The sequence below is a fragment of the Dermacentor silvarum genome, chromosome 8 (genome assembly GCF_013339745.2).
Source record: "Dermacentor silvarum isolate Dsil-2018 chromosome 8, BIME_Dsil_1.4, whole genome shotgun sequence".
NCBI classification, from domain to species: Eukaryota; Metazoa; Arthropoda; class Arachnida; order Ixodida; family Ixodidae; genus Dermacentor; species Dermacentor silvarum.
Genome location: NC_051161.1, coordinates 160,047,073 through 160,070,731, shown reverse-complemented (window position 1 = coordinate 160,070,731; position 23,659 = coordinate 160,047,073). Strand labels below are relative to the sequence as shown.

General features: G+C 49.9%; 1 protein-coding gene across 1 annotated transcript in view; it reads left to right on the top strand.

Annotated features, from left to right (window-relative positions):
• The first annotated feature begins 4,627 nt into the window (after positions 1-4,627).
• The window catches only part of LOC125947458 (putative methyltransferase-like protein 7A), a 42,845-nt gene continuing 23,813 nt past the window's right edge, over positions 4,628-23,659 (top strand). Inside the window, exon 1 of the mRNA XM_049672217.1 lies at positions 4,628-4,761. Within this exon, the coding sequence (XP_049528174.1) occupies positions 4,651-4,761 (111 nt within the window). The 5' untranslated portion in view covers positions 4,628-4,650. The remainder of the gene's footprint in view (positions 4,762-23,659) is intronic.

Genomic DNA, 23,659 nt, shown 5'->3' with positions numbered 1-23,659 from the left:
CCTTTCGTCTTGCTGGATTCGTTGTGTAACACGGAGGCGGTAGGCGTGGCACAGGTCTTCCTGTCACGCCTTCCATCGTGCGTGTCGCGAACGCAGGAATCCTGGTGACCACTTTTTTCACGAGCTTCGACCTCCAGTCGGAGAAAATCCAATAGCTGGCGCAGCTCCGTCTCTGACGACTGGATTTCATCGGGCTTTTGCAGTAAGCTCTGTCGCTTGTAGTGTTCCACCACGATGTCATTGGGGATCGCTTTCGTTAGAATCTCGACGAGCATCGCAGCGTATGAAAGCTCCGATCGTCCAAGAGCCTTGAGACCTCTCACGTTAATGTGTACGGTATCCAGGAGATTCCTCATAGCGGTCACGTCAGTAGAAAACCTCACTGGTCTCAGCATTCGAAGATTCTCCAAGTACTTCTGCTCGATGATCCTCACGTTGCCGAAGCGGTTGGTTAGAATTTCGATGGCATCTGCATATGATGCGTCCGTCACTTGAATTCCCTCGATCGCTTTGGCCGCTGGTCCAGCCAAAAGGGTTTTCAAGTAGTGAAAGCGGTCGATGTTCGTTAAACTGGCATTTTCGTGGACGGCATGCTTGAACATGTCCCAGAAGGGCTGCAACTGTTGCACTGTTCCATTGAAGTGAACCAAGTCGAGCTTCGGAAGTCGAGAAGCACCGACAACTGGTGTTGAGGTATCACAGAGGGCACGATGTCCCGAGATCGTACCTGAAGCTGAGGCGTCGTTAGCTGTCGGTAGGCCTCGATCCGCGGTTGTTTGAGACTGAAGTTGTTCGATGTGGTGACAGAGAAGGGACAAGGTTGCTGCCGCGTTGTCTTCATAATCCGCGACCGAGATGTAGTCTTCGGATGCTTTCTCGTCCGTGAGGTAACCCTCCAACTGTTCGTTGAGCACCCGTAGTCCGTCGTTGCAGTTCTTCAGTCTGTCATGCAGCACTCGAAGCGCCGGAGCGCTAAAATGACTCGATTCCATGAGTTGGCTTGCCTCGTTTCGGAGACGCGTGTGCAAAGCTCGTTGGGTTGCTCGCTTGCCCTTGATCCGCTCCATCTTCGTTGCCGGCGAAGTCCTTTCGTTGTCGGGTCGCTTGGATCACAGAGTCCCGGGTTTCGGCACCAAAAAATGTAAAACAAAGGAGTCTTCGCAGTAGAAGGGCGGGAAGGGGAAGTTTATTGCTCGAAGAACCGTAATAGCGCGTCCATACTGGCCGTTCGAGTCAGTCCAGAAGCGCCAGATCACGAGCGAGCCGCTCGCGCCGAGTGCGCTAGTAGCCGTCGTCGTCCTCTTCCTCTAATATTTAACACCGCTCATACATGTTCGAGCGATGCAGAAGCATCTTTTCCATAGTCACGGCCTCGGACAAGAACTCCGCGACCGTCTGCGGAGGGCTCCGTACGAGGCCAGCGAAGAGTTGCTCCTTGACCCCGCGCATCAGATGACGTAACTTCTTCTCCTCCGTCATTCTTGGATCGGCCCGTCGGAAGAGGCGCGTCATGTCTTCGACGTAAGTGGTCACAGTTTCGTTTGGCAACTGGACGCGGGCCTGAATCGCACGTTCCGCTCGTTCGTGGCGATCAGGACTGGTGTATGTCTCCAAAAGCTGACGACAAAACTCACGCCACGACGTCAGTTGCCCCTCGCGGTTCTGAAACCACGTACGCGCGCCATCCTCCAGGTAGAAGTAGACGTGTCGGAGTTTCTCCGTGTCGTTCCATTCGTTCACGGAGGCCACGCGCTCGTATTCGACCATCCAGTCTTCGACGTCTTCGAACACTGTGCCATGAAACGTCTTCGGGATCCGTGGGCTCTCAAGTGTGTAACGGTTCGACATCGTGCTTCCCGTACCGGTTGGGGCGGTTTGAAGAGAAGCGCTGGTCATACCGGTTGATGTGGTGGGAACTGTAGCGTTGACGACTTCTGGAGACAGTCCCCTGATCTTGCGGCTGGCCCGATGCACGGGAGTGTCGACAGGCACTGGATTCGTAGCGCGGATCCTTGGAGGGGTCTGCAACATCCGTGAAGACGCTTACCCCGCACCTCCACCAGTTTGTCACGAGCCTCGAGAAGTAGCCCTGAAGGTTTAATAAACGTAGAGCAGCTGGCTCTTGGAAGACGCGACCGTCGGGGCTGGCTCGAGCAGAGAAGGAGCGCGTGGTCTTCTTTCTTCTCTTGGGCTCGACCCACTCTTGCCCTCGACCCACTACTTACAGGTGGCAATATATTCACGCCCATTTAGATCTGCACTAATGCTTCCAAGCAGTAGGACTGCTACCTATACGTATACCGAGCAGTACACTGGCGTCAATAATCTAAGCCTGTGTTTCAGTTGTCTACTTTTATAGGATAGAGCGCATTCTAGCGGCAAACAAGCTATCAAGAAAAAAAGGATTCGCAGAAGGCACAAACTTTATTTATTTGTGTAATTATTTGTTTGTTCGATTAGTTGAAGTCATGGCTGCAAGCATAATATAGTAACGTCATGGAGAAAATTGGGTGCTGCGGCAGCGACACTCTGTCAGATGCACAGTTCACGTATCTTCGAGACAGGAGACAACAATCATATTATGCGATTTAACATACTGTACAGCAAAACACTAGCTTTGAGACACGCCGTAGTGTCGAGGTTTCTGGTTCATTTCTACCTTCTGGCGTTACTTAATGCAACTAAATCTAAGAACATGAGCATTTTCTTGAACCGCCACTGAGCATCGGAGTCGTTTTCTTATTTATAGTGAGCGCAGTGGCCGGTCAGAAGCGTGTATACAGATGAAAGCGGTGGACTTCACACACAGCGCTCAGGTTATATTTGTATAAGTATTAGGTTAGAACAATGCTTCATTTCATTAAGCATGAAGAAATATGTGTACAGCTACGTGTAGACAGGGTACCCGTGGCAAATAACCAAAACTAAGTACACATCACGCGGTTAAGAAATTGCGACTGCTTGATGTATAGTTACAACGTATTTGTGACTACTTTCACTTCTGCCATGGCACTCAGTTTCCGTGGCTTCGGCGTTAACAAACTCAGGTTCAGTATTCAAAAAGTGAAATAAATTGCAAGACCGTAGAGGCTTGGGCTAGTCGGTACATACTCGAGAGGGAAACAGCGCGAAAAAATACGACAAGAAGACAAGAAGGGAGACATACACCAGCGCTGACTGACGACTGAATTATTTATTCAGAAAGGAACACATATATATCAAAAGAAAAAGAAAACAAGAAAGAAAAGAAGGGTATATCACAGCGCATGGGCAAAAAATAGACACTTATTAGATTTGGATTTCCCGCGAATTATGACGGTTCCGGAGATATGTTAGTTCTGCCTCAGACAAGGCCACAGACGGAGGCTGTGGCCTTGTCTGAGGAGACGGAGGAACCGAAGGCTGTCATTCTAAGGATACTCCTTAGTGTGACCTCAAGTGTGACCTAGACCTCAGTGTGACCTAGACCTTAAGCTAACGTGCAAGCTGGATCACGTTTGTTGGGAGTATGCTCCTCGCTCTCCCGTTCAGCTCGGCCCACAGCAAGCTCATCAAGAGAGGTGTTGCATCAGCCACGCTGGGAAAGGCTCTCCAGCGCTCCTGCTATCACCAGGTGCACACCAGTTTCTGTTCCCAAGTGGAGCGGCTGCTCAGTGGAGGATACCCGCGTCCACTCCTCACCGGCGTCGCGGAAAAACTTCTTGAAAAGTGTGCAAAACGGTCGCCCGTTAAGCAGCCAGACGGCGGCAGAAGCAGGTATGCCATCATACCCTACATTCATGGCGTCTCCCACAGCATAAAGAGAATCGCGCAGCGGGCAGGTGTTCGTGTAGCTTTGTCCGCGCCTAACAAGCTAGGTCGACGTTGCCGCCAGGTCAACAAGGAGAAACCGAGACAACCTGCGTGTAAAAAGAACCATGGCACACCATTCGTCCAGTGCAAAGCAGGCGTGGTGTACGAGGTGCCTCTCCCCTGTGGTCGCTCCAACATTGGACAGTCTGGTCATTGCCTAAACGATCGCTTGAGAGAGCATGCCTACAGTCTTCGCTCCGGTACTGGCAGCAACGTGGCCTTGCACTACAGTGTTTGTGATCTGTGCCGTAATCCGGGCTTGACTTTTCGCAGTGCATTATCCGCAGACGCTACCATGACGCGTGTGCCCGAGAAATCTTTGAGGCTGCTACCATTGCAAGGAATGGTGCGTCTTGCGTCAGCACTCCGTCTGTGGCCTTGTCTGAGGCAGAACTAACATATCTCCGGAACCGTCATAATTCGCGGGAAATCCAAATCTAATAAGTGTCTATTTTTTGCCCATGCGCAGTTATATACCCTTCTTTTCTTTATTTTTTCGTTTTCTTTTGGTATATATGTCTTCCTTTCTGAATAAATAATTCAGTCGTCAGTCAGCGCTGGTGTGTGTCTCCCTTTTTGTCTTGTCGTGTTTTTTCGCGCTGTTTTCCTCTCGAGTGAAATAAATTGCCTTCTGTTTTCAAGACATCGCGAGTAAATATTACTAAAATATTACTAAATGCTGCTATAAAGCGTATATTCAGAGCTTTGGTTAATGGTTTTTCTATATATCAGTGTAGTTTTCTACGCATATTCTTCCAGGTGGAACTGGAGAGATGGGTCCAAGGATATGGCGAGAACATGAACGACCTTTCCAGTGATTATTTTGACGTTGTGATGTTCACATATCTGCTGTGCTCCGTCAAAAATGGCCGAGATGTTCTGGATGAAGTCAAGAGAGTACTAGTCAAAGTAAGTTCACTTTTTTTACTTAAGGGCGAGGCACAGGATTGCCAGCACAGTTACTGTAACGCATATAACCTAACCTATTTCTCATGAAATGATTACAAGCGTTTCTGCGGTAACAAGCATAATTCTGCTCTGGTAATTCCTAATTTCTCCAAGGAAATGACATGGCACAGTGCACATTGATCTAAAACTGTACTGAAGCAGTGCCTCCGTGGTTTACTGTGCGTGCGCTCACTATTCGGGAGTATGAGTAGTACACGTTATGTGAACAGTTATGAACATACCATTCAAATTTCGATCTTAGATTCCTCAAGTATGCCTGTAGCACTTTCGCCAGCAGAAGTATTTATAAGCTGATTATATTTCACCGTATGTTTCCATTAAGTGCACGCAATTTAAAAAAATGTGTCGTGCAGCTCACGCCGACAAATTGTTTATCGTTCAGGATTCCAGGTTGACAAACTTTGAACAGGCAATAATTTATAATATTGGATAGAAATAAATAATATTAATAGCATTAGAAGTTCTGATGCTATTGGTTCATGTTTTGCGTTAGTATGCCCCCAAATCTTAAGGTTAAAATTCATTTAATATCACTACCCAGGCTACCTCTTCCATGTTCATCTATCATCATTTGGTCTATTCGTAAACTGTTTCCGAGACTAATGTGCATTGCCACGTTATCTGTTCACGACACTTATTAAGGCAAAAAGCTTAGATGGTCCATGGGTGAAAGAATCAAATCTACGGCGTTACGGCACCAAACTTCAAAGGGAGTCCAACCCTCGACCTTTGGTGTTAATTAGGGTCAATTTGGGCCACCATAAGAAAGTGTCAAGCCTAGGCGAAGAGGACCTGTGGTGTTGAGGCACAGTTAATTTAGATATTGTCAATGCACTCGAATCCACGATCTTTGGTGGGAGTCGAACACACTTGTAGATATGAGCGAACCGGCCCCTTCCACCAAGTTGATGTTCAATTGACATCGTGAAGGTCGAGAGTTGAACCCCCGGCCTTTGGTGGGAGTCCAACCCTCGACCTTAAGCGGCAGTTGAACTCGCGACCTTTGCTGTTAATTAAACCAATTTCATGGAGGCACAGTTAATTAAGGCACTCGAACCCACGACATTTCGTGGGAGAAAACAAGTAGTAGGAGGTAACAACGCAATTGATTGAAAATGTGAAGTAATGTAATGAATGTGTCGGGAGCGTGCAGGCTTTCGCCTTCACCATCTTGAGCGTATGCTAAGTGACTGTCTACTTTTTATTCCTGTTAACTACTATAAGGTTTGGTTCATACCACAGGTTCAGCACCACCATAGTCATCATTATATCCGTCTGAATGGTCCATGTGCACATTCATATCTTCTACTAATACCACCTGTCCCGATTTCCTTAAGTAGTTAATATCGCTACTGAAATGAGTTCTTTAATTTCATCTTACCTACCCATGGGTAAGACAGTCCCACACGTCTTCTTTCTTTACCATGTGCAGCTAATCAACCAATGCTTCTTACAGGACACTTTTACCCTTTGCCACTTCATACCTCACCTAATTAGCATGTCTACGTTTTCGCGTTTCCTTGGCACATTCATTCTGTTGCACCCTTCCCATACGATATTGTCAGTAACAGGCAGCTGTTCCAAATCTCGTAGATGTATTTCGGTCACGACGAACACACTAATAGCTTCGTCATTCAGCTGTGTTTAAATTTCCAGCCGCTTTTTCTGCTTGTGACCGCCCTGCATTTTACCGTCTCTATACTTATTCTTTGTGTGACTTTTCTTTACTCTTTGTGGTCTAATTGTGCTCCTTGCTTGTGTGTCACGGCATCCAATACTTAATCTTCTTTCCTGATTGCCTGAGGCCCACTTGAAGAAGCTACGTCTCGTGCCGCGAATCGACGTCCAGCCGGTGTTGCTACGCTATCGCTAAAATTTATCTCGTTTCGCACAAAAGCGCCTTCATCGCCTGCTCCGTGCACTTCTCTGTTATTGTCAATGACTGTATAATCAATTACCTTAGTTAGCCTCCCAATTTTTCTCTTTACTGGAAGCACTGCCCTTTCAATAGCATAACCCTGATATTTGCACTTCCTTTGAAACATGCCGCAGGTCGGTAACCCGTTTTGGTGTTTTCTTGGCGATCCCTGTGCCCGTCCCTGCCGTACGTCAATCACTCCGCCCATTTTGACCACAAGGTGCCTCTCCTCCGCTGTGTCCCACAATCGGTGTGTCCCGCAATCCCATGGTATGTCCCACGGTATGTCCCACCATCGCTAATACAATCTATATGTGTTCCTTTCAATGAGCGCCTTAATTCGCCAACGGTTTAGCGAACTGCGCCATGAATTCACTGGCTATGTGCCGCTAGCGAACCTCTCGCCAGCTTGGGTATCTTAGTATGTGCCACTCAGCGCCAAGCAAGGGCACAATTCTCGGCGTTGGCAGGCACCAGCGTTCCACGCTTCTCGCCTCAGAGGCGATTCGTCGACTGCTCAGCAGTGTCACTAGATGGTGCAGCCTGGTGATCTGGATAAGCAAGATACTTTTAGAGCATTGGTGGAAAAAAAGCAGGGAAGAGATTGGTACTCCGGATTCGTTACAGGCACGTGGAGGACTGGTTTACGTCGTATGAACGGGTGAGCGGGCATAACAAGTGGGACGACGTCGAGAAGTTGACCAACGTAATATTTTATCTTACTAGTGTTGCCCAACTCTGGTTTCATAATCACGAAGTCGACATCCCGACATGGTCAACTTTCAAGACGTCTTTCCCTCAAGTGTTTGGTCGACGTGCTGTGCGCAAACTACGCGCTGAACAGCGCTTGCGAGCCCGTGCACAGCAGACTGGTGAAAATTTCACTAGTTACATTGAAGACGTCGTCGACCTTTGTAAACGTGTCAACGCCGCAATGCCCGAAGCTGATAAAGTTCAGCACATCCTCAAAGGCATCGATGACGGCGCATTCCAGATGCTTTGGCCAGGAAACCGCGCACCGTTTCTGAAGTAGTCACGTTATGCCAGAGCTACGAAGAGCTGAAGAAGCAACGCTCCCTGACTCGGCAGCCTCTGTCTACCGCCGACTCGCTAGCGAGTCTGGTTGCCGTTTCCGACCACTCTCCACTGCTTCAGCAGATTCAGGATTTCGTGCGCGAGGAGGTTGCCCGTCAACTTTCCTTGGTCCCCTTCACTCAGGAGCCGTCCTGTCGTCTGCCTTCGACGCTCCGTTCTGTCATTGCCGAAGAGGTCGCACAAGCTGTTCCTGTCGCTCACCACCAGCCACCTGTAGCCGCGCCTCTTCCCTATACACAGACAGTGCCGCCTGTTGCCGCGCCTCTTACGTATGCGCAGGCAGTGCAGCCTGTTGCCGTGCCTCCTACCTATGCGCAGGTAGTGAGTAGGCCTCCCCAGCCGCCTTTCTCGATGCTGCAACAGTCTGCACCACCCGCCGCTCCTACTGCTTCTTGGGCCGGGCCGATAGACCGCAATCCATGGCGGACGCCTGACAATGGTCCCATCTGTTACGCCTGCTGCATGCCTGGACACGTCGCTCGATATTGCCGTCGGCGGCTTCCAACTCGCGACGCCGCTGCCCGGCCGTTCCAGTATGGCAGTCAGCCCATGCGCCAATCAGCCCCGGGTCCCTCCCAGCGCTATATTTCTTCTGACCTCCCTGAATTTACGTCGCGCCGATCCCCATCTCCTCGTCGACGATCGCTCTCCCCAATGCGTCGCTGACCCGCACCCTCCGACCAGGAAAGCTAAGCGCCGCAGTTCGCGAGGCAGGAACTGCGCCATCTTCGAACTGCCCAAGTCCTCGCTCTTCTCCTGCTAACATGGTCGCGATATCTGTCGAAGGTATTTCGACTTTTGCACTTGTGGACACCGGCGCCGCCGTTTCTGTTATAGCTGCCAAACTCTGCCGTTCGCTGCGCAAGGTGACCACGCCGCTGTCTGGACTGTCGCTACACACGGCAAGCGCACAGCACGTAACACCTCTCGCAGCCTGTACTGCAGTGTTGCCAGGTCCGACGAGGCGGCGTAGCCAAAAGCTAGAGATGTTATAGCCCAAATGTAGCCAAACACAAAAAAGTACAAAATATTTCCTGGCAAACTATAGCCATTTTTATTTGCAGTTTTATTTGTATATACATTTTCACATTCGACTATGGCAATCCTTTTTTGCACAACCCGTCATAACAAAATTTCCGTGCCGCCATGATGGTCGGCCCTTGACACCAACAACAGCGACATCATCTTTGCACAAAACACATTTTGGTTGGCCCCAGAAGCTCTTAAGTTCCAGCGAATCACTGCAGAAGGCGAAATCAGTGCTTTTATTTTATGACAGATAGTACTTTAGTTATTTACAGTAATATTATGAGAGTGGCTTGTTGGGCTAGTTGGTACATGGTTATACTTGGAATGCCAGCAAACTTGGAAGTAGAAAAATCGAGAAGAAGACATAGACAAAGTGACAGGAAGGTGGCTGGACTAACAACTGAACTTCACACATGAAAACGACGTCCCCCAAGTCCGCACTGAACATGCGCAAGGCACAATATAACATAAATACGGTCATCATCTAATCTATACACGTCTACACTGATCAAGAAATAAAATCTCTTTCTTGGTAAGGAACACAGATGGCGCGCTTACACACTTCTCGGGCCCTAGTTTATAGATTTGATAGGCTTCAATCAGCTCTCTTTCCTGCTGAGTCTTAGCCTTCCCCAAGATTGATACTTCACTGAAGATGGGATTACAACCGCACTCCTTACAATGTAGTGGAAGATTACCTCCTGTGCCTGTAGGTATCAGATTCGCATGCTCACGCATCCGATCATTCACACAGCGACCGGTTTGTCCTATGTAATATCTACCACATTTCAAGGGAATACTGTACACTACACATGTGTCGCACGTGCGGTGCTTCGCGACATGCTTGGTATTGCACGAACTCTTTCGCGAACTGTGCTGCGAGACCTTCATGCACAGTTTTGAAAGCTTACAAGGCGCGGAGCAAACCAATCTGACGTCGTTCCTTGCCGCAACCTTTTTCAATCTGTGTGAAATGCCATGTATATACGGCATAATCACCAAGTTCTTTTTTATTTTGTCTCGTACTTCGCGATCCCCTCTGTTTTTCATTTTCAAACGCTTGTGCACAGATTCAGCCACTGCAGTGATCAAAGTCCTTGGATAGCCTGCCACTAACAGTCTCCTCTCTTGCTGGGAGGCACTGTCTTGCATTAAATGCGTACAACTCTTTTCCACCGCATTCGACAAGCACAAAAAGGCTATGCCACGCTTGATCAGTTTCGAGTGAGCGGATTGATACGGTAGCAACGTCTTTTTAGTTCTAGGACTATAAGCCCAGCAAATGTGACCTTGAGAATGAAAGGTTAGAGTCAAATCTAAAAACCTGATGGAATTTTCTTGTGGTGCTTCGTGGGTGAAGCTAAGATGTCGAGAGCAATGCTGAAAAACTGATAGGATGCTGCAAATGATGTCAGTGAGACAATCACTTCGTCCGATATTTAAGAGAACAAGGAAATCATCAACATATCTAAAAATACGAGCAACACGGTAATCGGTAATGGCGTCAGAAAGAGACTTGTCAAATTTCGCTAAGAAAATACCGCACAGTACCGGCGCAACACTTGACCCAATACATATGCCATTCTTCTGTAAAAACACCTTGCCATCGAATTTAACAAAAGTTGCTGACAAGTAAAAAGATAAAAGTTCCATAAAACTCTCAGTCGAGAGGCCGCAACTACCTTGAAAAGAAGTCTCCCCTTGGCATTCAATAGCTTCCCGCACTGCCACAAAAAGTTCTTCATGTGGAATAGAATAATAGAGTTCTTCAATGTCCACAGAAAAGGCCGTGTTCGCTGTTAGCACTCCCGATTTCAAGGCGTCGATCACTACGTTTGAACTGTCAATGCCGAAAGGGTCCTCAGTAGCAAGTGTATTCAAGGAACGTTGCAAGAACCTTCCAACAGGTTTCTGCCACGAGCCTTCTTCTGTCACTATGGTTCGCATAGGGCAGTCAGGTTTGTGCGTTTTCACTGTGAAAAATGCGGAAAGCACATCAGCGTTGCTCTTCTTAACAGTCTTTTCTAACAACTCCAGGTTAAGCCTCTTAAGAAGCTCCAAAGCCCTTTTTTTCACTTTTTCTGGTTTTACGCAAACTACCTTGAAGTTTTTGTTCAAAGCTTCTTTGGCTTTCTTACTGTACGAGGTATTCGGGAGGACAACAAACCCGCCTTCCTTATCAGACTGTAGAATTGCAAGGTCATTATCAACGCAGAAACGTACAACAGGCCGCATGAGCTTTTCCGAGGGACCACGAGAAGTTCCTGGATTCTGAAGTTGTTCAATACCTTCTGATAGGCACCTTTCCTTCTCCTCGGAAGGCGCTTTTCGTGATATCTCCCGGACAGTGGCTAGAAGCTGGTGACCACGCAAACTCGGTGCCAAGGCGAACTTGGGTCCCTTGACCAGCAGGTCGTGCACTCCAGCTGGAACCGATGCGTCGTCGAGGTAGACCACCCGTCCGGTATCCGGGCTTACCTTGCTCCGCTTCGGAACATGACGAACCACGTCACGCCAAAAAGCTTCAACCAATAATCCAGCTCGGTGGGTGTGTTGACGCAATAGAGCTGGTCCCAAACTGCAATCGTGACCTTGAAGGCACGTCAACCTGAGCCAATCTTGCCAGTGCCTGACTTGTCTCCATGTCTCCGAAATTAGAATCTTCGAAATCCTCTTCCAATGTCCCTCCGAAGGCGGAAGTGTCCTGAATAGCGCGATAACATCACCAGGGGGAACACCGTTCTTGATGCACTTGGAAAGGTACCGTGCCTTGATCGTGTAGTAAACTATGCCGTCCACACACACGTTAGTACGGACTGTAGAAGGAAGCCGATCTAGGAAAGAGCCCAAGGAACAAGAAAATGCGTTCATGAGAGTGGCTTGTTGGGCTAGTTGGTACATGGTTATACTTGGAATGCCAGCAAACTTGGAAGTAGAAAAATCGAGAAGAAGACATAGACAAAGTGACAGGAAGGTGGCTGGACTAACAACTGAACTTCACACATGAAAACGACGTCCCCCAAGTCCGCACTGAACATGCGCAAGGCACAATATAACATAAATACGGTCATCATCTAATCTATACACGTCTACACTGATCAAGAAATAAAATCTCTTTCTTGGTAAGGAACACAGATGGCGCGCTTACACACTTCTCGGGCCCTAGTTTATAGATTTGATAGGCTTCAATCAGCTCTCTTTCCTGCTGAGTCTTAGCCTTCCCCAAGATTGATACTTCACTGAAGATGGGATTACAACCGCACTCCTTACAATGTAGTGGAAGATTACCTCCTGTGCCTGTAGGTATCAGATTCGCATGCTCACGCATCCGATCATTCACACAGCGACCGGTTTGTCCTATGTAATATCTACCACATTTCAAGGGAATACTGTACACTACACATGTGTCGCACGTGCGGTGCTTCGCGACATGCTTGGTATTGCACGAACTCTTTCGCGAACTGTGCTGCGAGACCTTCATGCACAGTTTTGAAAGCTTACAAGGCGCGGAGCAAACCAATCTGACGTCGTTCCTTGCCGCAACCTTTTTCAATCTGTGTGAAATGCCATGTATATACGGCATAATCACCAAGTTCTTTTTTATTTTGTCTCGTACTTCGCGATCCCCTCTGTTTTTCATTTTCAAACGCTTGTGCACAGATTCAGCCACTGCAGTGATCAAAGTCCTTGGATAGCCTGCCACTAACAGTCTCCTCTCTTGCTGGGAGGCACTGTCTTGCATTAAATGCGTACAACTCTTTTCCACCGCATTCGACAAGCACAAAAAGGCTATGCCACGCTTGATCAGTTTCGAGTGAGCGGATTGATACGGTAGCAACGTCTTTTTAGTTCTAGGACTATAAGCCCAGCAAATGTGACCCTGAGAATGAAAGGTTAGAGTCAAATCTAAAAACCTGATGGAATTTTCTTGTGGTGCTTCGTGGGTGAAGCTAAGATGTCGAGAGCAATGCTGAAAAACTGATAGGATGCTGCAAATGATGTCAGTGAGACAATCACTTCGTCCGATATTTAAGAGAACAAGGAAATCATCAACATATCTAAAAATACGAGCAACACGGTAATCGGTAATGGCGTCAGAAAGAGACATTGTCTATGTCTTCTTCTCGATTTTTCTACTTCCAAGTTTGCTGGCATTCCAAGTATAACAGTAATATTAACTACGAACTCTGCTTTTTAGCGGTCCTGAACGCAAAATAATGTATAGCATCATCGATCTCACGTCATCTCTGCCTACGGCGTAGAGTTCAGCTGTCCAGCGATCTGGGACGGCGACGTGCTCACCGCTTCTTTTTTTATTAGCTAAAACAACTATTTCGTGCTTTGATATCTCGTGTTATTTGTGAAGTAACAGACGCCGAAACAGGAATGAACGCAGGTTTTTGAGTTAGTCGTTTAAGTAGTCAACTGTGGCGTGACGTCATGTCACTCAGGCATTCACGCATGCGCTCGTGGCATTCGCTGATACTACAATTCCTTCCCCTTAAGGGGAGCTCTAGAAACAGTCTGGCGCCTTGCGACGCCGGTTTGATCTGCGCACTGGAATTGCCAAAGGCCCAGCATTGGCAGTATCCGCGTCATGCTCTTCCGGGACTCCAGTGTTTGCAGCTCCTGTTTCGTGCTCTTCAATTGCCGAGGGAACGGGGCTGGTGTCCGAAAAGTCTGTCAGAGAGTCTGCATTTTCGTTTGTCGGGGCCAACACTTCTTTTCCTTTGGCACCTTCCTCGTCCAACGATGTTGGTAGGTGACCATCCGAGCGGTGCCTTAGCTGATCTTGATGACGCTCACATAGTTCACCATCTTCCGTCTTGACCGTGCTCATGCGGGATCCCCTGGTACTCTGTATCGCTGCGCGTCTCCAGCTGGCGCCTGCCCCATAGTTCTTCCACCATACGGGTTCTCCGGGCGAACGTCTGCGGGGAAGTGCACCTGCGGCAGAAAAAGGTCGTGACACCACATTATCCAACAGCGAACGTGGCTCAAAACCGAGAAGCATGAAGCCTGGTGTCTTTCCGTTTCGGAGTGGGGTGCTCCGGTAACGCAGTAGCCATCGGGCCAGGCGTCTTTCGAGGGTACCGTGCACGTTTTTGCGCAGCCCTTCTTTAACAGTGCGCACTGCCCTCTCAGCCAGCTCGTTGGATTGCGGATGATGTGGATGGGATTGTAGGTGTAGGATGCCATTATCTTCTATGAATTGGCGGAACTGTCTACTTGTAAACTGGGGCCCATTGTCGGACACAACTGTTCGTGGCAACCCAAATCTGCTGAAAATGCCCCGCAAGGCTTCGACGGTGTTATTTGCGCTGGTTATTTTCAGTGGAACAACCTTGATCCATTTGGTATGTGAATCCACTACGATCATCAACATCCGCCCTTCGACTGGCCCTGCGAAATCAACGGGGATTCTTGACCATCGCTCAAATGTGTCCGGCCGCGGCACCGGCTCTTGAACGCGTGGCATGCTGCAGTTTTGCTGACACACTGCACACGCGTGCACAATATTCTGGATATCCTTGTCAAGTCCGGGATACCAGAAAAGTGCCCGAGCCAGATTTTTCATCGCAGTCATGCCTTGATGGGTATCGTGCAGCAGCTGCAGCATTGATTTCTGAGCAGCGGCGGGTATCACGGCCCGATGGCCCCAATAAAGGATACCGTGGCTGCACGTCAGCTCGTCTTCTGGAACAAAGGCCGCAATGCTTCTTGTGCTGCCGACAATTTTCTTGGCCAGCCTTCCTGAACATAACGCATGACCGGCCTGAGCATGCCATCACGTGCCGTCATTTCGGCCAAATTGTGCGCCGACACAAGTCCGGAGTCCAGGTGGTCTGCCAGCAGCACATACTCTCGTTCGCCTTTCAGCATCGACTTCACTGTCTTGTCATCATGTGGCACTTGCGCGGAAAGACGGCTCAAAGCGTCGGCCACAATTATGTCCTTTCCCGGTTTGTACTGAATCGAGTACTTGTAACCACCGAGTAAAAGAGCCCAACGCTGTATCCTTGCTGCTGCCAAGGGTGGTATTGGTTTATCGGGACTAAAAAGGCGCATCAGCGGCTTATGATCCGTGGCCAACGTAAAATTGTTTCCCAGCAAATACTCGCGGAACTTCGTCACGCCGAATACCACCGCTAAGGCTTCGCGCTCCACCTGAGCGTAATTTCGCTCGGCTGAAGAGAGGATGCGAGATCGAAACCGGATTGGTTGGTTTACGCCGTCCACTCTGTGGTACAAGACTGCCCCGATGCCGCATGAGGATACGTCCGTTTCCAAGATGAGTGGTTTGGTTGGGTCATAGTGGGTCAAAACCTTCACCTCCTTTATCAACCGCTTCACGGCCTCGTATGCCTCCTCTTGCTTAGCTTCCCATTGCCAAGGCACGTCTTTTCTTAACAACTCGTATAGCGGCGCAAGTACTGTAGCCAAGTTCCCCAAGAATGCGTTGTAATACGTAACCAGACCAAGTAGTGCGCGTAGTTCTGTCACACCCGTAGGTCGAGGCATTCGTAAGAGCGCGTCGATGTTTTCGGACTTTGGCCTCAGGCCTTTTGCGCTAATGCGATGACCAAAGAATTCTAACTCCGGCTGGCGAAATCTGCATTTGAGCGGATGCAGTTTAACACCGGCTTCCCTGAACCGCTGGAACACCTTGCGCAACGTGTCACAATTTCCTCTTTTCTCGGCGACCACCACATCGTCCAGGTATACTTGTACACCCGGTAGACCTTGCAATATAATTTACATTCGCTTCTGAAAAACCACTGGTGCCGACGCAATCCCGAACGGTAGCCGGTTGAAGCAATGCAACCCTTTTGGCGTGTTTACCACAAGCAGCTTCTTTGTCGCGTCATCTATCGGTAGCTGGTTGTATGCATCCTTCAAATCTATTGTACTGAATACTTCCCCTCCGTTGAGCTTCGCAAATATATCCCTTATCTTTCGCAGCGGATATTGTTCCGTGTGGCATGCTGTATTGACGGTCGTTCTAAAATCGCCACACAAGCGGATGGAACCGTCCTTCTTGACGACGGGAACGAGTGGCGCCGCCCACTCGGCACTGGCGACCTGTGTCAATATGCCCGTGTCAACCAGCCTTCCGATTTCTTCATTTACCGGTTCTCGAAGCGCGTACGGTACAGAACGGGACTTAGAGAATCGCCGTATGGTTCCTTCGCGCAACTGTGAATGAACCGGAGGCCCCTTGATTAATCCTAGCCCTGGAGAAAACAGATCGGCATATTCTGCCCTCAGCGTGGCAGCAATAGAATTTTCGTCAGCAGCGGGCGGCTTACCGTCGTTGACGTCCATGTTGAGCACTGGGCCTCCAGTCAGCTGGAATGCTTGAATTATGTCTCGCCCACAGAGGTTTGGACCTGAGCAGCCGAGCACCACTAGCGTCGCGTTGACGGTTTTTCCAGCGTAGGTGACAGGAACTTCCAACTGTCCTTTCACGGGTAGTCTACCGAGGAAGCAACTCAGTTGAAACGACGACTTGTCGAGCATGGGCCAACGGTGACGGTGCTGGGCGTAAGTTGGCGATGTCACTATTGACACGGGTGATCCGGTGTCCACTTGCATCTTCACGGGCACCCCTTTCCACTGTAGCGTTCGCCATACAGGCCCGACCAGTCCTCTCGACGACTCACGGAGGTGTAACAGGAACTGTCCGTAGTCCTCGCTGTCGGAGACGGACTCCTCACAATGAGCTACATTTTCTTGGCGTGGCTTCGATTTGCACATTGCAGCCAGGTGTCCCCTCCGCCGACAAGAGAAACACTCAGCGCGGCGGTACCTGCATTTGGCGGTCTTGTGGGAGTCGCTACCACAGCAAGGGCAGCCGGTCTGGTGCTCGTTGCTGGACTCAGCCATCCGACTTGGCTGCGGCCTTCTGACGAACTTCTGCCGCTCTTGCTTTGTTCGTACTGCGTGGACGCCCTCTGTGATTGGTCCATCTCCCCATCTGCTGTACGTTGCGTGCCGCCATCTCAGGAGCTATCGCCGCATCCTCTGCTTCCTGCAGCGTGAGCGTGCGCCTTGCTAGCAGATTACGACGCACTCCAGCATCCCGTATACCGCAAACAAGCTTGTCCCGCAGCATCCTATCTACCGCCTGGCCAAAATTGCACCTATTAGCCATCTTCCGTAGCTCGACAATGAAATCGCTTGTCTACTCGTCGGCTTATTGATTCCTTGTGAAAAAACGAAAAGACTTCGCTATCTCGTTGCCTTTCGGTGCAAAGTGCTCAGCCAGTTTTTGAACTGCTGCTTCGTACGTCAGATCCTGAATCCTGTCAGGCGCACAACGCCCTGCCAAGAGGTCTATCGTCTTGGTACTAAGGGCGGCAACGAGTAAGGCCCGACGCTTCTTCGGATCGACAATCTCATGGGCTTCGAAGAAAGCTTCTAATCGCACCTGATATGCTTCCCACTTGTCGTCCCCTTCGTCAAAAATAGGAGGCCCGGCATGCGTTGCCACGCTTTACCCTGGCCGTGGGGGTTAATCACCTCGTCGCCACTGAAGTAACAGACGCCGAAACAGGAATGAACGCAGGTTTATTGAGTTAGTCGTTTAAGTAGTCAACTGTGGCGTGACGTCATGTCACTCAGGGATTCACGCATGCGCTCGTGGCATTCGCTGATACTACAATTTGTCTCATCGTCCTATCTTTTTTCTCGTTTTTTTTCAAGTAGCTTGGCCCGGCTTAGCTGGTACATGCTCTATATATTGTCCATTTACATCAACCAGGCCGCCATCTTAGGTCTCTAGCATGGAAAGAACATGCGTTAAATAAAGTGACAGACAACTGATGCCACTCACTGTCTTAATCGGTGTAAGCGAAGCTTTAAAAGATTACTGCGCAAAACGGCACACCAGTGTAAAAAGCGCGCAGTCGTTTTCGGCGACGAGCACGTCTCGAACGTAGCTCAATCGAAATGGTAAAAGCCGCGAAGGCGCATAAAGAACAAAGGTAAACAACCAATTGATAACAGTGGTTATGATGTGAAAACCGGTTACTGTCAAAAAACAAACCATGTTGATGTGCTAATAAAGTTTTAGTATAGGGGGCCCCAAATTGCTTTTCGGGTGTTAGCGTTGGGGCATGCAGGAGTGAAGAGTTTTCTAATAGGCGTTTTGCGTTTGTGGATAGCGTGTTGTGTTTGCAGCGTCACTATGGCATCAAAGAAAAGCTGTTATAAATATTAAAATAAAATATACCATTTTATGATAAGAATAGTAATTTAGATTTTCGGGTTTTCACATTTAATTACAATTTAGAACTTATTCTATTAGCAGCAAGCAACTTGTTGCGCTTAGTTTAAAGTAACCAACTTTACGTACCTTCAGCCAGCCAAGTGAATCCGTGTTAGGCCTACGAGCCATGAAATCGACGATTGAATTCGGAATCAGCGGCGTTAATGAATCAATCTCCATTACACATGTTAGTTGACAGAAAGCGATAACCGTAATCACTTCTCCGACATTACGAACTTCACACGTTACCACGAATCGAACCCAGTTTGGCGCTGGGTTAGAGCCGTTGCTTCGATGGGCGCCGCCATGTTTGTTGACGAAAGCTTATGGGGCAGCTATTGGGGCTCCCGCTAAATCGACGAAATAGCGTGCCCGACGTAAAACCGAAACACAGTTTGCGCCTTGCGCATGCGCAGTGGCTTTGACGCTATTTCTCTTTGGGGACCCTATTCTAAAACTATATGATTGGGAGCGATAACGCAGTGGGGGACTCCGGATTAATTTTGGCCACCTCGGGTTGTTTAACGTACACCTAAATCTAAGTACACGGGTGTTTCTGCTTTTCGACTTGATTGAAATGCGGCCGCCTTGGCCGGGAATCAAACCCGCGACCTCGAGCCAGCAGTGCGACACCTCACAAGCTAAGCTAACACGGTGGGTGAAGTTCATGTGACGTGGTGCACTGATGTCATCGTGGCAAAAATGTTTCGATATTAGCAGAATGAGTATCTGCATCCGTTACGTTACGGGTAAACCATCTAGGAGTTAACGCACCAGAACCCACCTTTGGCTCGGGGTCTTGCTCCCATTCTTTTTTATACGTTCTCGCATACTTGGCCCACTGCCCCATGCTTGGATTCTCCTCTCTGAGGAGGATCCGATCTTACGTAAAACCTATCGAAATTAATCTCGAATGTAAGCACGAACAAAAATTTATCTAGCGGGAGAAGAAAAATGGCAGTAAAGCTTCGCGCGAGAAACGTGGCGTAGGTCGAAAGCTGTGCATGGCGCGATAATTCACCCAGAAGACATGGCCATGAACACACGAGAGCGTGTCATCCACCCGTGCTTCCCTTGTTTCATGTCGGCGCCACGATCGCCCGACCACCCCGACCCTAAATTATTGCTCTCCCTTCCTGAGCATACCCATGTCAGTACAGTGTACTGTGAACAACCCACTACTCCCAGGTTCATCCCGCTGCCCGCGGATCGGGTGCATAACGGTCAAGCGGGGTGTTAGTTGAAGTGCATCAAAAATCAAAGCCACCGGCTCAGACAACGGCGCAGAGAGGGAAAGAAAGGGGAGGGGGGGGGGTCATTTCACGCACGCACACACGCACAGCAACGCGGCCGGCTCAGTCAGCTAAAACATAGCCTTCGAGATTTTTTCTACCCAATCAGAGCCACCTCTGGAGCGTGAATTGGGCTCCACTTATAGCCCAAACAAAGCCAAGTCGCAGATTTTCAGTAGCCCAAATATAGCCACATAGCCAACTCGTCCACTTCGACGCCAAAATTTTTTTCCTGTAGCCCAATTTGGCTATAAATAGCCAAACCTGGCAACACTGCTGTACTGCCCGTGTGCTTTTACAAGCCGTTTTGTACATTGTCGAGTTTAGTGTTCTTCCTGCCTGCTCACATGACGTCATCCTGGGGTGGGACTTCTTGTCCCGTCATAATGCCGTCATCGACTGCGCACGAGCTGAAGTTGAAATTTCGCCGCTGTGTGACGCACCATCCCACGACGCTCTTGATCAGCCGCCTAAACTGGTCGTGCGTGACGACACCGACATTCCACCTGGCTCTTTTGCCCTTGTCCCAGTCGTCTGCGATGCCGTCACCGATGCGACGTTCTTCTTTACGCCATCTGATATCTTTATGAGTCGCAAAGCCGTTCCAATGCCTTTTGCAACGCTTGACATGCCGCCGGCATGGGCAATATTTTTGTGTATAATCCGCTTTCTGCGTCGGTTACGTTGCTTGTCGGCGAATGTATCGGCCGCGTGGAACAGCTTGACTCTTCGTTCTTGGTTACCGTGCCAGACGACTCTTTCCATCTTGACTCGCACGAACTCCTCCCCCTTTCAGCGCATGATGAGTCGTCGAGTGATATGTTTTCCGGTTCCAACGCTACTACACTAACTCCTGACGAACGCTCCGAGCTTCTTCAGCTTTTACACCAATTCAGAGATTCCTTCGATGTGTCTCAGCCGCAATTGGGCCGAACGTCGGAAGTGCAGCAATACATTGACACCGGCTTGCACCAGCCGTTGCGTCAACGACCGTACCGCGTCTCCGCCGACGAGCGTCGCGTCATCAACGACCAAGTCGACGATATGCTACGCCGTGGCGTTATCCAGCCATCTCACAGTCCCTGGGCATCTCCTGTCTTTCTCGTTCACAAGAAGGACGGGTCTATCCGCTTTTGCTTTGACTACCGTTGATTGAATAAGGTCACGCGCAAGGACGTCTATCCTTTGCCGCACATCGACGACGCCCTTGATAGCCTTCAGGGCGCGGAATTCTTTTCGTCTCTAGACTTGCGTTCTGGCTACTGGCAGGTTCCAATGGTTGAAGCCGATCGCCAGAAAACGGCGTTTATTACACCTGACGGCCTATACGAGTTCAACGTGATGCCCTTTGGACTTTGCAACGCGCCTGCCACGTTTGAACGACTCATGGACAATACGCTACGTGGCCTCGAGTGGTCTATCTGTCTTTGTTACCCAGACGATGTCGTGGTTTTCTTGCCTGACTTTCCGACCCACCTACTTCGCTTTCGCCATGTTTTGACATGTCTCACCAACGCTGGCCTGCAACTGAACCTCAAGAAGTGCCGCTTCGCCGCGCGGGAGCTGACCATCCTGCCCACACTGTGTCCAAGCAAGGCGTTCTACCAGACCCCTCGAAAATTCGTGCAGTCGCTCAGTTCCCGAAGCCTACTAACGTCAAAGAACTACGCACTTTTGTGGGCCTGTGCTCATATTTCCGGTGCTTTGTTCGCAATTTCGCATCGATCATGTCGCCCTTGACGCAGCTCCTACGCGGTGGCGCAGACCTCTCCTCCTGGTCTCCTGCATGCGACACCACGTTTGCTACACTGCGGCGTCTTCTTACCTCTCCACATATTATTCGCCATTTAGACCCGACAGCTGCAACTGAGGTGCATACAGACGCCAGCCGGGTCGGTCTTTGCGCCGTCCTCGCGGAACGCAAGCCCGGCTATACCGAATACGTGGTCGCCTATGCGAGTCGTACGCTGACAAAAGCAGAGGCCAATTACAGCGTAACTGAAAAAGAGTGCTTGGCTCTGGTATGGGCGCTTGACAAGTCCCGCCCATACTTATACGGCCGCCCATTTGATCTGGTAACAGATCACCACGCGTTTTGTCGGCTCGCCACGTTGAAATATCTATCTGGCCGCTTAGCACGCTGGGCACTCCGAATCCAGGAGTACGATATTCGCGTCATCTACCGCTGTGGCCGCAAGCACACTGACGCAGATGCCCTGTCCCGTTCACCTCTACCTCCCGCCTCGGCCTGCGGAACCACCTGCGCTCACCCCCTGTCATCTCTTGACCTAGACTCCATTGACACCGAACGCCGTGACCCGTGGATCGATTCTCTTTTCGCCTATCTTTCCGGATCATCGACGACTCCTGTATCCCGATTCCTCCGATGCCAAGCTGTTCATTTCGCCATTCATGATCAGCTGCTTCACCGACGCAACTACGCTCCCGAAGGCCGTAGATGGCTACTGGTCATTCCCCGCAGCGTAAGATCCCAAATCTGTGCCTCTTTTCACGACGATCCGCAACGTCGCCACGCCGGAGTGTTTAAGACTTACAAACGTATAAGCCATCGCTACTACTGGCGGGGAATATACACTTTTGTACGAAAGTTTGTTCAGTGCTGCCCTGACTGTCAACGTCGCAAGTTCCCACCTTTACGTGCGCCTGGCGCCTTGCAGCCGCTTCCGTGCCCTGCCAAACCCTTCTATCGCGTAGGCATTGACCTCTACGGCCCGCTTCCCATGACACCGGATGGCAATCGGTGGATCATAGTTGCTGTGGACCATTTGACACTCTACGCCGAAACTGCTGCTCTACCGAATGCTACAGCGCGGGATATAGCCTCTTTCGTCCAGCATCGCTTCGTCCTTCGACATGGCGCTCCTCGAGAACTTCTCCGTGATAGAGGTCGCGCCTTCCTCTCCGAGGTCGTCGGAGCTCTGCTTTCGGAATGCCACATTATTCATCGCACGAGCACTGCTTACCATCCGCAAACTAACGGGATCACGGAACGGTTTAACGGCACTCTCGGTGATATGCTCGCGATGTACGTGGCATCTGATCATGGTAACTGGGACCGCGTACTTCCTTCCATACCATCCTGACGCTTCCGAGTGCCCACCTGTGTATGAAGCTGCCCGACAAGCCGAAGAGTCCCGCCAGCTCGCGCGCATCTTTGCGTCGCAAGAACAGCGCCAGAAGGAAGGACGCGCCGACTCACTGCCCAGTCCCACGTATTCCCCAGGGTCTCTTATATGGCTGGCTGTTCCTTGCCAAACTCCGGGCCTTTCCTCAAAAGTCGTTCCAAAGTACGAAGGACCTTACCGCGTCTTGGAGCGAACGTCCCTGGTGAATTTTCTCATCGAGCCACTTTCTCCATCTGACGACATGCGCCGGCATGGACGTGACCTCGTCCACGTGGCGCGTCTCAAGCCCTACCACGACCCTCTGCCAACAACAACTTAGGTCGCCAGGATGGCTCTTTTTCTGCGGGGGTGATTGTGAAGAAGAAGACGGCCTCCGTCCAGCGGCATTGCCAACGCTCGGCCCGCTCTGCTCGCGCTGTTGGTCGCTGGTGTTTTTGGAGACGGTGCTCCACGCTGCCTCGCCGTTCTTGGAACTCGTAGCGTCCTTGACGGACACCGCCAATAAACCTCTTCTCAAGTGGTACAATGTAGATAGAGAAGTTTTGAGGAAGCGAACAAAGATTAAAGAGATATATACAAAAATGCTTGATTGAAAAGCATGCATAGCATACCTGAGTAACTCAAGCAGGCTAGGTGACTCTTTGTCCCCGCCCCGTTGCAAAGGGCATGTCAATAAATCCTCATCATTATCATCATCACCTCATGTATTGCTTGGGTTTCGCTATCATTTGCTTAGTCGGTTTCCCCGGAAGCGTTCTAATCTGGACTGCATATACCGCCTCTGTTATCAGCGGTTCTACGTTTACGCATATGTAAATCCTCAGCAAAGATAACTCGATGGTTTTCCTCCTCGTTTTCGCTGAAAGCTGCACTTGAGGCCACGATGCTCTCCCCCCAGTGCCGTCCTCACCCTTCACTCTATTGTGTTCATCCGTGGCCGGCATGTCAGAGGTAGCCGCTTCGTCCATCACTAACGTTTCCACCACTGATTCCACGTGTGGTGGTTTCGGCTACCTTAGCTGTTCTCGCTTGGAATCCAACGGCGTACGCGGTGCTCGCATCGAAGCGTTCAGCATTGCTTTGCGGA